This window comes from Lagenorhynchus albirostris, chromosome 7, assembly GCF_949774975.1.
Source record: "Lagenorhynchus albirostris chromosome 7, mLagAlb1.1, whole genome shotgun sequence".
Lineage (NCBI taxonomy): Eukaryota > Metazoa > Chordata > Mammalia > Artiodactyla > Delphinidae > Lagenorhynchus > Lagenorhynchus albirostris.
In genome coordinates this window covers 106,618,922-106,633,261 of record NC_083101.1, presented here as the reverse complement: position 1 = coordinate 106,633,261, position 14,340 = coordinate 106,618,922, and the positions used below count along the sequence as shown (strand labels likewise).

The following is a 14,340-nucleotide window of genomic DNA, read 5'->3' as shown; positions in this document are numbered from 1 at the left end:
TCTGTGTCTCTCTGTCTCTGTGTCTCCATGTGTCTCTCTGTCTCTGTCTCTCTGTGTGCCTCTCTGTCTCTCTGTCTCTGTGTCTCTCTGTCTCTGTCTCTCTGTTTCTGTCTCTCTGTGTGTCTCTCTGTCTCTGTCTCTGTGCCTCTCTGTCTCTGTGTCTCTCTGTCTCTGTGTCTCCCTGTGTGTCTCTGTCTCTCTGTCTTTGTCTCTCTGTGTGTCTGTCTCTGTCTCTGTGTCTCTCTGTCTCTGTGTCTCTCTGTCTCTCTGTGTGTCTCTGTCTCTGTCTCTCTGTTTCTGTCTCTCTGTCTCTCTGTGTGCCTCTGTCTCTGTGTCTCTCCATCTCTGTGTCTCTCTGTCTCTGTCTCTCTGTGTGTCTCTCTGTCTCTGTCTCTCTGTGTGCCTCTCTGTCTCTGTGTCTCTCTGTATCTCTCTGTCTCTGTGTCTCCCTGTGTGTCTCTGTCTCTGTCTCTCTGTGTGTCTGTCTCTGTGTCTCTCTGTCTCTGTCTCTCTGTGTGTCTCTCTGTCTCTCTCTGTCCCTGTGTCTCTGTCTCTCTGTGTCTCTCTGTCTCTGTCTCTCAGTGACCCCATAGCTTTACGGGTCAGGTACAACAACCTCCCTGCCCCTTTCCTAGCCCCTCCCCTGGTCCTTTGATTTTGGGAACTTACAGATGGAGGCTCAGAGAGAGGCAATGACTTGTGGGAAGTGACGCAGCCAATAAATGACAGAACATGGAACGGAACAGAATTCAGGGCCCTTTCACTTCAGAGCCTCAGTTTCCCCAGGTGTTAAATGATGACAACCAGACCTGCCCCACAGGGCACGGCGGGGCCTCCGGAAGATGCCTGGCCTGCAGTGCCTGGCGAGGCTGGCGCCCCGGCCTCTCCACGCTGGCCCCGACACCGTCCCCGCTGCAGTGCCTCCCTCCCCTTAGATTTCTGCAGGGTTGTTCTCCGCTCACTCCAGGGAGTGTATGTGCAGAAAATAAGGTGTCCGTCCCAGCCTCCCGGGTGGGTCTTTTCAGAGATCCAGTCCCTTAAAGGCTCTCAGGAATCTAGAGAAGCAGCCATCAGGTGTTCGTCAGGTGTCGGATGCGCTCGCCGTCACCAGCACGTGTGGTTCAGGTCACACCGATGGTTCAGGTGGGCTGCTTTGTGTCCCGATGCCCACTCTGGGGGCCCACTTGTTCCTCTGTGGGTCCAGTACACGCTTAGCGCACAGGAGGGAGGCCCACTGTTTTGGACCTGGAGAGGGCATCAATTACAGTTTTAAATTATTTTACAAATGTATGTTTTTGCGTCTTTGCCTCTAAAGCATGGGCTTCACTAATGTCGATGCAAGGTTCTTGGGCAACACCCACTTCTCCCTTTGCTCCCAGGGGGTGGGGGGTATAGAGCCCCTGCCTGTGAGCCTCTCAGGAATCCGGTGTAAACGTGGGCATGAGCTGCCTTCGCCGTGTTGTGACAGTGCTGCCCTGCAGGAGTCTGAGCACTGGGGGCAGGAGTCTTCCTTCTGCATCCACAGCCAGGAGATGGCGTGAACACAAACTCAGGTGTCCGTGAGAGACAGAGAAGACATGAGAAGGGGGCGCGGGGAGAGAGACCGGGCGGTGGGACAGGAGGGGCGGGCAGGACCCCATGAGCCGAGGGAGGGGCTCGGATTTTATTCTGAACGTGACGGGAAGCCACGGGCGTGTTGAAAGAAGGTGGTGACGTGATTGCATTTGTGATTTTCACAAAGCACCTTGGCTGCTGTGCAAAGAATGGGTTGTTCTGGGGCAAGAGTGGACCCTGGGAGACCAGTTAGGAGGCTTCTGCTTCGATCCAGGAGAGATGGTGGTGGCGGGGACCAGGCTGGCGGTGGTGATGGGGACAGAGAGAAGGGACCGTCCAGCAGCCCCAAGTAGGCCCCTGACGGTGCTTGAGGACAGTGGGGACTCTGTAGGGGGGTCGACCATGCTCTCAACCTCTGTGATTCCGGCTCGGCCGTTTAAAAGACACAATGATATACATTCCCAGGGGGCGGCCAGGGACGCAAGTGTGGCTCTGTCCTGTTGTCTGTGGCCTCAGTTTATATGCGTATTCTTGATCCTAACTAGGCCCTCAAAGTGTGCCTTCTGAACCCTGCTTTTGTCCCGGCGCTGCCGGCTCCTCTGGGCCTGGCCTGGCCCCAGAGACGGCTGGCTGGCTTGGACGCTACCTTCCATCCTCCCCTTGACTGTGGCTAGGAGACAAGCTTCCGAAGTTTAGGTGACAGTGAGGCAGGCCTGGGGGCTTTCTCACGTGGACCTGGATACGTGCCCAGCACGCGGATTATCTCCCTAATCTTCCCGCCAGCCGTGTGATGCTGTGATTCTGCCGTGTGAAAGAAGAGTAACAAGGACACAGAGTTGGGTAATTAGTCCAAGGTCCCACAGTGAGCAGATGACAGAGCCGGGATTTGAACCCAGAGCCCGTGCCCTCTGCCTGCACCTGCTCCCTTTGCCCCTTGTCCCTCCTGGGTGGAGTGGGCTCAGTGGTTTGTGTGACTGAGTCTTGGGCTATACCTGGATAGAGGCTCCATTGCAGGCCGTCCCTAGTGTAGAGCGGGGCACGCACGAGCTTTGGTGTCCAGCAGCCTGGGGCCGCCTCCTGGTTGCTCCGCCATCGGGTCTGGAGCCTGGGCAAGTAAGTCCCGCCTGTCTGTCCTACGTGGGAACTACACCTGCCTGTCGCCTGGGACCCAGGCAACATGCAGTCGCCAGCCAGCCAATGATACTTAGTAGGAGCTTCATAAATGCTAATTCCCTTCCCTCCTCCTCCAGAGACGTGAAAACCCTGCAGGAAGGTTCCCCCTGGGACCCGGAACTTCGGCCAGCCCACCTGCTCCCTGAGCTCACCTGTGGTGCTTCTCTGGCAGGCCTGCGAGATCACCTGGTCCCACTCTTCCATTTCTTATTTTACAGATGAGCAAAGTGAGGCCAGGGAGGGGACAACTTGCCTGGGACCCGTTCCCTGGCCTGCCCCCACCCCACCCCACCCCGAAGCCTCAGCACCCCGTCTGTGGTCCGGCAGAACCCCTGGAGCTGGTCCAAGCACCCGGAAAACCTCAGCGCCAAGGAGGGGATGCTAGTCTGTGGGGACGGCCTGACCCTCCCACAGCTCCCACGCCGACCCACGCTCTCTGTGTTCTGTCCCGTCTCTCGGCAGGTATATCCGCACCATGTACCTGGGGATTCAGAGCCAGCGGCAGAAGGAACACCAGCGACGCTTCTACTGGGCTATGATGTACGAATATGCAGACGTTAACATGCTGCGCCTCCTGGAGACCTTCCTGGAAAGCGCCCCCCAACTGGTGCTACAGCTCTGCATAATGATCCAGAAGAGCCGCGCTGAGACGCTGCCCTGTGAGTCCCCTCCCCCTCCCCGGGGCTGGGGGCGTCGCCCTGAGCCCGAGTCCTCACTCCCCCGCACAGGACTTCTGTGCCCCTGCGTGCGAGCCTGCCCCGCCGTCATGTGAGCAGAGGAGAGCCGGGTCTCCGTGTCCCTGGAGCAGCAGGGCGGAGGGCCCTAGTCTCCCAGTCCTGGGGGGGGAGAGGCCCCTTATCTTGGCGCTGGCCTGAGCCACGGTGTTTGCACACATGCGGGCTATGGGGAAGATGCCTTAGCCGAGAGGCATTAGCAGTGTTAGACGTTTGTAAGCTGTGGTGCTCCTGCTTTAGACCCATGTAGAAAAGGTAGAAGCCCCACTTATAAAACAGGCTCGAGTAGCTCTGTTCTAGGTAGATGCGGATGGGGGTCCAGAGCCCAGCATGCCCCGCCCACTGGCCGCACCTCCCCACTCCTGGCCATTGTGGCCCCAGATGGTCTCGGAGCGCCCAGGGCCCGGTCTGGACACTGGTCTCTACAGCAGCGGGAAGCCTCTGGGGGCCACCTGACTGCCCACCTGACTTTCCACATTGGCCTCCTCTGGTAAAGGTGGAGTCTCACCCCAGGTCGCCAATGTCAGGGCAGACCCCAGGTCAGACCAGCCTGCAAGTGTCATTGTCGTGTCAGAGCCCATTTCAGCAGGGCTGGAGCTCCAGCAGGGGAGAAGGTCTAGGGTGACGAGGGGCTGGAGATCACAGCACTTGGGGGGCCCTGGGGACGTTTTGCCTGGGGAGGACTTGAGCTATGTGAATTTCACCATTTGAAGGGATGTCAGGGAAGGATGATGCTCCAAAGGGTCTGGAGGGAGCTGCAGGGAGACCGTTATCGATTCTACATGTGGGAGACGTTTCAAACAGCAGGAGCCGTCCAGGGATGGAAAAACTCTCAGGAAGTAGAGAGCTTCCCGTCGTGAGGAATAATCAAGCAGGACTGTTGCTGCAGCGACTCAGCCCAGAGGTTCCTGACTCGAGAGGGCTCGAGCATGTGTGATCTGGAGTAGCAAGGCAGCTGGGGCAGAGGGTCTGTTCGCCATGCCCACCTCTCCCTGGCCAGTGGGGCCTGCTGGCCTCCTGGGTCCTCACCTCTGGGCCCACAGCTCCCCAGCTGCTCCAGCGGGCCCTGGGTCCCACCAAGTTCATGAATGAGCACCTGTAGGGGGGGCTTTCCAGCGGGATACCCCCTTGCCCCACGTGGCCCCAAGCTCTGGCCTTTCATTGAACCTCTATGCCTCTTTGGTATAACGGGGGAGATGACAACCGTACCTAATTTGGGGGGAATGCAATGATATTCGGCACGTAGAACACTTTGTTACCCAGCTCTGCAGGCATCTAAGGGGGTGTGTTTCGCATTGCCAGGGAAGTGGCATGGGCACAATCCTGGGTGACCCCCCATCTTCCGCCCCGTGGGTCATGCTGCCCCAGCTGCCTTGCTGAGCCCACTCTTTCTGTGATCACTGCTCAGGTTAGAAATGCAGAGAGGCTGGATGTGAAGTCCGCAGAGAGGAAACTCGAGGGGCAGCCGATGTTGCTTCCTAGGGGTCCTCCTGACATGGGAGCCCAGGCGGCCCATGTCAGCAAAGGCTAAGGGGCCGCTGGGCGAGCCTTTGTCAGCAGGAGCCTGGGAGTGACGAGCCAGGCTACTTTGGCCTGGGGAAGCACTCCCTGGCTCTTCTGCCCACATGCCTGTCTTTTCATGCCAGCGGCTCAGAGGTTGGGGGAGCACTTCCCCACGTGTTTGGTGAATGGAATAGTTATTTCTTGAAATAGACGTGCACAGTTAAATACATTTGGGGGCTGCTGGGCCTGACAGAGGTCAGTGGCAATCTTTGCTGTTGGGCTGTGAGTCCCCAGGATGAGGGTCTGCAGGGCTGGCTGGGGTGATGGGAAGGAAGGAAACCGGCCGTCACTGTCATGGAGCATAGACTGTAAGCTCTTGGCATGTTCCTTTTTCCTTTTTTAAAAAATATCAACCCTTTAATTAATTTATTTATTTGGGGGGCACATCGTGCGGGATGTGAGATCTTAGTTCCCCGACCAGGGATTGAACCCGTGCCCGCTGCAGTGGAAGCACAGAGTCTTAACCACTGGAGCCAGAGAAGTCCCATGTTCCTCTTTCTTAACTTCTAGAATAACTGCTCATCACTGGACCCTTGTGTTATGGTGGTAGATGCCTTCCCTCTCTTTTCCCATAAAAAGCTGCATGAAATGTATGCCCTTTAAAGAAAACCATTTTAAATAGTAGAAATTGGAGGAGAGGAGACAAAGTCTGTGAACTTGGAAGGGACGCGTTGGCGACGTGGACTCTGTGAGTTCTTAGAGGACCGTGGCCTGGAAAGATGGGGTGACTCCGCCTGCTGCTGGACAGCTGTGTGACCTTCAGCAAGTGACCGAGCCTTTCTGTTCCTCAGTTTTCTCGTTTCTGAAATGGGGATAATATTGGTACCTACCACAGAGGGTTGTTCTGAGCATTTTTGACGTGATGAATGTCAAGGGCCTCGGGCCGCATCTGGTCATTTTGTGGTTGGTGATGGTCGAGCTCTTACTGCAGATACACTTTCTGAATTGGACCACGAGTTACTAGTGAGATCATGGCTAACTGGCCTTGTTTGGTGGGCTTTTGGTGACACCTGTCCACTCTATACCGTTAATGCTAGTAGATGGCTAGAAAGATCACTATTGCTGTAATAGGTGAGTTTTCCATGGATCTTGTCCAATGCCAACCTCTTCCACTTTTGCCAGCTATCCACCTTTTATTCCTCTTTTATCACTGGGTTAGCAGTACAGTATTTGGCCTGCAAGATGGATTTGTATCCAATTTACCCACAAAACCAGACTCAAGTCAAAAGATAATATTGCGTTAGCCAAAAAGTTCGTTCGGGTTTTTCCGTAACACCTTAAGGAATCTTACGTAAAAACCCGAACGAACTTTTTGGCTAACCCAATAGTAACAGTAATAATAAATCATGGAAATCTTATGCTAGAGTCATTTGGGTACTTCAGTGGGGTCTTACTTAAATCTGGTGTCTTGAAAGTTTAAATAAAGATATAAAAGGGGCATGTTATCTGATATGCCACTTACACTAGTAGTGAGTCTTTTGTCTGCTGAAAGCTTCACGAGGCTTCTAGGCTGTGACAGAGTTTGGAAAGCAGTCCTGAATAGTGAGAAAAGCCCGACAGAGCTGCGTATAAATTCCACCTCCACCATTTATTGGCTTTACGACACGGGGCACGTTAATTTCCTAACTGGGCTTCTTCATCTGTAAAGTGGGCATAATAACTGCTTTTGGGTGGTGGTGAAGGTCTAACGAGCTGAACGAGCTGCACGTACCCCTCTACAGCACCTTGGCTGGCGTATTAGGGGCACTTGATACAGTCTGCCGTTCAACAAGATGCATTAAGTCAGGAGCCGTACTACGTGCTGAGGGTAACAGGGAACAGATGTGGTCCAGGCCCTCATGAATCTTCCATTCTCTCTTGGGAGACATAACAGAAACAGCTAGACAGCTAGCACGCTGTGGGAAGTGCCTTAAGCAAACAATCAGGGTGCCAAGACCACAGTACACGGGGTGGGGTGTGGAGAGAGCTTATTTGAGCAGGAATGTCAGAGGAAGGCTCCCCAGAGAGTTGACATTTCAGCGGAGCAGAAACACTGAGGAGCCAGCTATGGGAGAAGCAGATGCAGCCTTCCAGGCAGAGGGGACGGCATGCGTAGAGGCCCTGAGATAGGAAACGCCTGGCTTGCTCTAGAAAATGAAAGGACTCAGCACAGCTGGAGGTTGGCGGTGTGGGGAAGGAGAGCGACGTGCGGAGGATGGAGGGGAAGGCGGAGGCCTGGCAGCTCGGGTTTATACCAAGTGCCGTGGGGAGGGTTATGTAGGAAGTCTCTTAAAGAAGATTCCCTTTCCTGCTGTGCAGGAGGAAAACAAGAGCTGAGCCAGGAACGCCGGTTAGGGGCAGCGGTAGAGGTCCAGGGTGAAACGATGGGGTTGGAGTGTTTGGGGGTGGAAGCCAAGTGCACGGGCTGGAGGGCTGCTCTGGAGCGGAAATCAACAAGACTTAGCAGGCCTGGTGCAGGCAGTGATAGAAGGAGGGCTGGGGGTTTCTAACAGGGTATGCTGTTAGAAATCCCCTCTACGGGGACTGGGTCAAGGGTTCGTAGCTCTGTCACCTTTCCTGGCTTTTTGGGTTTTCTGACCCTCCCACGTGAACATCGGCAGGGCTGGCGAGCGCCACTGGCGACACCCACACGGCACCTGAGCCTGCCTTTTGGGGTTGAGCTCACCGTGAGGAGTTATCCGCCTTACAGGGCTCTGATGACCACTCGCCCGTGGCCTCACGACCCCACTTGTCAGGCACCTGCTCTGCTGTAGGCAAGATGCTGTGTCAGGAATGGGTTTGCAAAGATACCTACCCTTCGGTAGGTGTTCTTAAACACCAAGCCCTTAAGCATTGGTTTTCTTTTAAACAAACGTTGAGCTCTGAGATACAAATAGGCCTCTTGTCTTTCCGTCCCTTTGGTGTTAACCTCCCTAATAGTTTCCTTCTTTCTTAACCTCACTTGTCAGCTCCGCTTACATCAGAAGCCCACCAGTGGCGTGTACCTTAGCTTCACATTTGCTCCTTTCTCCAGCAAGAGAGTGCTGCAGAGAGGCAGGTGTTCGTCCAGTTTCTCTGCTCCCGTCTGTACCTTTTTCTTCAGCTGCCACCCCAGGAGCTCTTCCTCCTTTCCCGAGTGAGGACGAAAGTCATCCCAATCAGCTCCCTCTCCGGGCTTCCTCTCCGGATCAGGTTTCCATTCTGCGTGAGGGCTAGGCTTCCAGGTTCCGGTTCTCAGGGGAGCGAAGGCCAGGGTCTGCTTCTCAGCTGTGGGCTTGGTTAAACGGCCCTCCCTGCCTTCCCCTCCCCACAGTGAAAGACGTCCATGTTTCTCCCCTTGGGAGAGTTCTTTTCTGTAATGTGAAAAGCGCTGTCGTGTCTCTCCAGTCCCGCTCATATGGACATTAGCTGTTACCCTCCAAATCTGGGACACAAAAGTTGGCTCCTTGATCATTTAGGATTTTGGTTACACTTAGGTGAAGCTGCCCCCCAGAAGGTGAGGGTGGTCTGGTTGCGTGGCCCATGACCACAGATCTGTGTTCTATACCAGACCTGGGAATTTCCTACTCAACTTTCCTCATTACCAAGGAGTAAACTTTGTTATTGAAACAACCATTTCACTGCATCAAACACCGTCAGATAATGAATCACCTTGAGCAGAGTTATGGGGGGTTTCGGTGCCCCCTGATCCCCTATTGTGTGAGCCACCGCCTGACTTAATCCTGGTGGAGTAGCCCCCTTCTCCCTGACTCCCGCTGGCCCTCACCCCCGCCCCGTGCTGAGCTGGAGCCGCTAGCTCTGAGAGATGCTCTGGGGTTTCAGACCAGGTTGGTACCACGATCTTCCGGCCTCGGATCTCAGCTCCAGGCTGCTCGTGCCATTTCTCGGTCTTAGCCTCCAGGATAGATAAAGGAGAAGATGTGCACTTCCCTGTTCATGCCCTTCCCCTGGCTGTCTTGCATCTTCACCTGTACCTGCAGTGAAGAGGGACACGCCTTCCTTCTCCCCCCAGAACACAGACTCGGCCTCTCTCGTTTCCCCGGGGTACGAACTCTCCCCAGCTCTGTTTCTGTCTCCTTCTGAGAAGCTGCCCCTCCTTCTTGCCCATCAGATACCCGCTTGGCGTCTACACACAGGGTGCCCTGAACAGCCAACTCCAGCTCCCAGTTCTGCCTCAGCTCCCAGTGGCTTCTTGTCAAACAGAACATTAAAACCTCACACTTCTAAACAGAGTTTGCAAGGATATTAAACAGAGACATCACTTTTGGTGCATCAAAAAGAGAGGAGAGTTCTTTTTTTTAAACTGTGATAAGAACACATGTAAGATCTACCCTCTTAACAAATTTTAAGTGTAAAAGAAAATGCAGTATGTACGTATGAGGGAGCATTCTTAAAGCAGCAGAAAACGTTTGAGAAAGGCAGGCTAAATCAATTTCACTACAGTTAACACCGATGAAATAACCATCGGCCACCTGAAAATGTTTGTGCATGAAATGTTGGGACAAAGCCAGTGGGGCTTCTTGGGGGAGGCGCCGAGTGCTGCCAGTTCAGAAGCCTGAGCCGTAACTGTAACGGGGCCACTTAGTCAGTAACTGTTTATTAAGCACCTCCTATGCACCAAGCATGATTCTAGGCACTGGGGACAGATATGAGCAATAAACAAAACAGACAGAAAGCCCTGCTCTCGTGGAGCTTGCATTTCTTGTAGGGAGAGACAGACAACGAACAAAACAACTATTAGAAAATGGTAGGTACTCAGCAGAGCTGTAAAGCTGGGAAGAGAGAGGGGCGGGGGAGCAGAGCCGTGTCAGCCTTCAACAGTGTTGCAGGAAGGTCTCCCAGTCTTCAATGGGGTGGCAGGAAGGGGACCTCTGAGCAAAGATATGAAGGAGGGAGGGAGCCAGCCCACAGATCTCTGGAGGTGAGTGTACCAGAGGAGGGGACAGCCAAGGGCAAGGCCTTGGGCTAAGAAAGTGACTCCAGTGTTTGGGGAGCAGCCAGGAGGCTGGGTGTGTCGCGCCTGGGCTCAGCCCTGCCCCGGGGGTCCTGCCAGCAGAGCACCTCTTCCTCTTCTGCTTTGTTAAAACATTTTAAACTGCTTTATTGAGATACACTTTACATACCGTAAAATTCACCCACTTGAAGTGTACGATTCAATGGCTGTTAGCGTATCCGCGGAGTTGTCACCATCACCACGACCAATCTCAGAACAGTTTCATTGCCCCACAGAGACAAGTCACCCTTCTTAGATTTGCTCTCCTGTCTCCCACCCCGCAACTTTCCTGCACAGGGAGGCGGGCAGCTGAAGGAGCCCTGGGTCCTGAGTCCACTGTGCTAGAACGTGGCAAGGGATGCTGGGAAAATCTCTCCCATCTCATCTCTGAGCCTGAGTAATATGAGTAAGGGCAGGAGGGACTCCTGAAGTCCTTTCAGTCTGGCAGGCTGTGACTGTAAGGAAGAGAAAAGCGGGGGAATCTGAGCAAGAATCGGACAGGAGCAATGTTTAATTATTAGGCTAGACATTCACATTAGAGGCAATCACAAACTCAAGGTCTCGTGGGAACTCCCAGCTCCAGGAAAGACGGCAATTAAGTGATCTTCAAAAGATCTTTTCTATTTCTTAAGATTTCCAAGGAAAGAAGGCCCACAGATTTCATGAATGATGTCTTCCTGTGTCACACATCTCTCACTCCTAGGGAGTGGGTGGAATGGAAGAGACCCTGAGAAGGAAATGGGGGAGTCCCTGTAAGCTGTTCTCCTTCCTGTCTGAGCCTCACCTTCTTCATCTGTAAAAATAAAAAAGGGATCCTTTCCATTCTAGACACAATTGGAGGTGTTAGGTGGGTCAGGACAACAAGAGGAGTCCTAGGGGTGAGGCAGTCACTCCCTGGCCAACCTGGAGTGACGTTTGGGTCTGACGCTGACCAGCGGAGAGCTGAGTCCTCTCTCAATTCCAGGCCCTCTTACGTGTTCAGACCCCACGTGCCCCAGGCTGCCAGACCCTGGGGTTCAGGAGCCTGCCCGCTGTACTACCTGCCCACCTGTGACCGCGTGGAGCTCATCCCCATCTCCTGCTGTTCTTGGGGACCCCATCATTCCCTTCAGCCCCCACCCTGCCCCAGTAATAACCAAGTACCTTGAGGCCTTCTCTGCTTATCCCTCCAGTAGTCTCCTGAGACTGTCGCCTAGAAGAAAAGGTGCTGCCTCCTGTTTTGAGTGGTAACAGGTGTGGACCTGGCTTCACACTCTGATTTGCACTTAGAAAGCTGCATCAGTCCCATAAGGCCCTTAGCCTCTTTGAGCCTCGGGGTTCTCGTTTGTAAACCATGCGTGGTAACTCCTGCCTCAGAGGGGTTTTGTCAGGAGCAAGTGAAATACATTTGTTTGTGTCACAAAGGGAGCCCCCTGGCAATCACCCATCCGAGGCCCGCTTTGCTGCCCTGCTCAGCGAGGCTCTGACTGGGCGACGTCACCTGCTTGGCAGCTCTGCTCCCTTCGCCAGGCTGCTCGCCTGAGCTGCCGTGGAGCTCAACAGCGGTCGGAGAGCCCTCCGCAGCCTCCTGACACCGTCCCTCCCAGGGCTCCAGGGGCCGTTCCTCCTGTAACCAGGCCAGGACCGTGGAGAGTGCTGGTTCTAGCCCAGCACAGTGCCGAGGGCGCAGCAGCAGCAGCGAGGTCAGCCTGCGATGGCCAGTCTTGCGCCTCTGTCCCCCCCATTTCTCCCGCTTCTCCCTCCTCCCCACCCTTCAGTCCCTGGTGCAGAAGTGGGCGGTGCCCCTGCCCTTGGCCCAAGCCTTCTCCTCCCAGGATTTCTCTTGCGGTGGTCAGATCGTGCGGTGACCTGTCAGGGAGACGCAGAGCCGGTTGGCTGGAGGAGCAGTTCGCGGGGGAGGAGGGGGGATGTGACAGGAGAAAAGGTGGGAACTCCAGCTGTGGGCGCCGGCTTCTAGCCACCCCCCCTTGCCCGTTAATTTGGCTGGGATCTCTGACACATCACTTAACCTCTCTGAGCCTCGGTTTCTCCTTTTTAAGTTGGGAATAATCGTACCTGCTGTAATCTACTCAGAGGGGATGGGTGGGGACCCTGTGAGATTAGAGGGGAAGCCACCTGGGGACTAGGGGTAAGAGTTACACATGCGGTTACTTTGTGTCTCGGGTGAGGGAATGACTTTGGGGTTTAGATTAAATTACATCATTGTAGCTTAGAATCCCAGCAGGACCCTCATCTCCCCCCACTTACAAACCTGGAATCCCAGGGCCCTGCAAGGGGAGATTGAGCTGGAGATGCTCTTGCCCCCAGCTGCAGGCCTGCTTCTCTCTTGGGAGGGCATGATTGCATGAGAAAATCAGTTAGGTTAGGCCTTTGTCAAAATAGTATAGGTATGGGCTTCCCTGGCGGCGCAGTGGCTGAGAGTCCGCCTGCCGATGCAGGAGATGCGGGTTTGTGCCCCGGTCTGGGAAGATCCCACATGCCGCGAAGCGGCTGGGCCCGTGAGCCATGGCCGCTGAGCCTGAGCGTCCGGAGCCTGTGCTCCACAACAGGAGAGGCTGCAACAGTGAGAGGCCCACGTACCACACACACAAAAAATGTTATAGGTAAGTCTGACGGTCAACGATAATACATCACACAGGCTCCCTGAAACACATCTGCACTGAGCACGCCTGGCCCTGTGCTAGCCTCTGGGGGAACAGAGGTGAGCCAGGCAGGCGGGTCTCTGCCCTTCGGGGGCCTACATCTTAGTGGAGACAGGCAATAACGAGTAACACATGAATAATACCATTTCAAATATAATTGAGTCTATATACGTGTGTACGGGGGAATAGGACATGTAGGCGCACCTTTATTGCCATAGGATACTGTATATGTACACCCTATATATTCACCACTTATGTACATTGTACTATACACATTCTCTGTCTCTGTCTCTGTCTCTCTATATATACACTATATATAGATACATAAATATATAGTATAGTATGTGAGTACATCAAAGATGTACATATATCAAATATACATTGAATATTCCAAATCCATGTTTTTACGCATGGGTCACGAACAATAAACTAAGGCCCAGTCTGCTTGTACCAAAGCCCATGCTTTCCAGGGCATCGCACGGCCTCTGTTAAAATGCAGTCCGTCTGGGAGCATCAGGGCATTGAGACTGGTTGGCTGTTTGCTCCTCAGTGAGGGTGGATTTGCTGGAACTTTCCAGGGATAGCAGACGGATTTCTTCACAGTGTGCTTCAGGCCCACCAGGATCCAGGCGTCTGCGAGGCTTGTCCCAGACCAGCTGAGTGGCTGACATTTGTTCTAGACTCTCTAAAGTTTGCCTTTACCTACTTGGCTGTGAAGATGGTATTTCAATAGCTCTGACAGCATCTTAGAAAGAAGAGGCAACCGAATCAGAGGGCTGGATTTAGCTTTCCTCCTGCCCGGTCCTTTAAATACCAGTGTTTGACCTTGAAGCTCCTTGAGAGGGGGGCTGTTGCCTTCCCCCATGTTCCCAGAGTGACCGTCAACTCGTGGTCAGCCGCTCAGAAGAGACTCCTTGTCTAGGTATCAGACCGCAGAGATGCTGTTCTCATGACCTCTCCCAAGGTCACTGGTCTGCGCCCCAGGGGCCTCTTTCAGGATATTGAGCAGTTCTCAGGAGGAACTCTAGAAAGCCTGAATCTCCAGCTGCTTGACACATGCAGGTTCACAGTTTGTTTGTAACTTGAGAACATTGAGGAAATAGGAATAGGAACCCCGTCACAGGGTTTCTCATTCTCAGCACTAGTATATCTGGGGCCAAATCATTCTTTGCTTGTGTATTGGGGAGCTGTCCTGTGCTCTGCAGAATATTTAGCAATATCCCTAGTTCCTACCCACTAGATGCCCACAGCGCCCTCACCCCGAGCTGTGACAACCAAGAAAGTCTGCCAGATGTCCTGGGGGTGGGGGGCGATGGGGGAACGTAACATTCCCATTGAGGACCTTTGCCCTGCTATTAAATGGGTGACTATGGGTGGTGTCAGCTGAACATGGCCCCTCAGGATGTCCACTTCCTAATCCCCTGAGCCTATACGTGGCACTTTATGCAAAAGGGACTATGCAGGTGTGATTGACTTAAGGATTTTGAGATGGGAGCTTATTCTGGGTTATCCAGTTGTATCTGATATAATCAGAGGGGTCCTTATAAGAAGGAGACAGAGGATCAGAGGGACAGGAGGCGATGTGACAAATGGAAGAGTTGAAGATGCTATGCTGCTGGCTTTGAAGAGGAGGGGAGGGGCTGTGAGCCAGGGGATGCAGGGAATGCAGCTGTGGGTGCTGCAAAAGGCAGGGAAGCAGATT

At 53.8% G+C, this 14,340-nt stretch overlaps 1 protein-coding gene across 1 annotated transcript in view; it reads left to right on the top strand.

The window, feature by feature from the left end:
• XKR6 (XK related 6) overlaps window positions 1-14,340 on the top strand; it is a 267,735-nt gene that overhangs the window by 242,733 nt on the left and 10,662 nt on the right. The window contains exon 2 of the mRNA XM_060155785.1: window positions 3,190-3,386. Coding sequence (XP_060011768.1) covers window positions 3,190-3,386 — 197 coding nt within the window. The remainder of the gene's footprint in view (window positions 1-3,189; window positions 3,387-14,340) is intronic.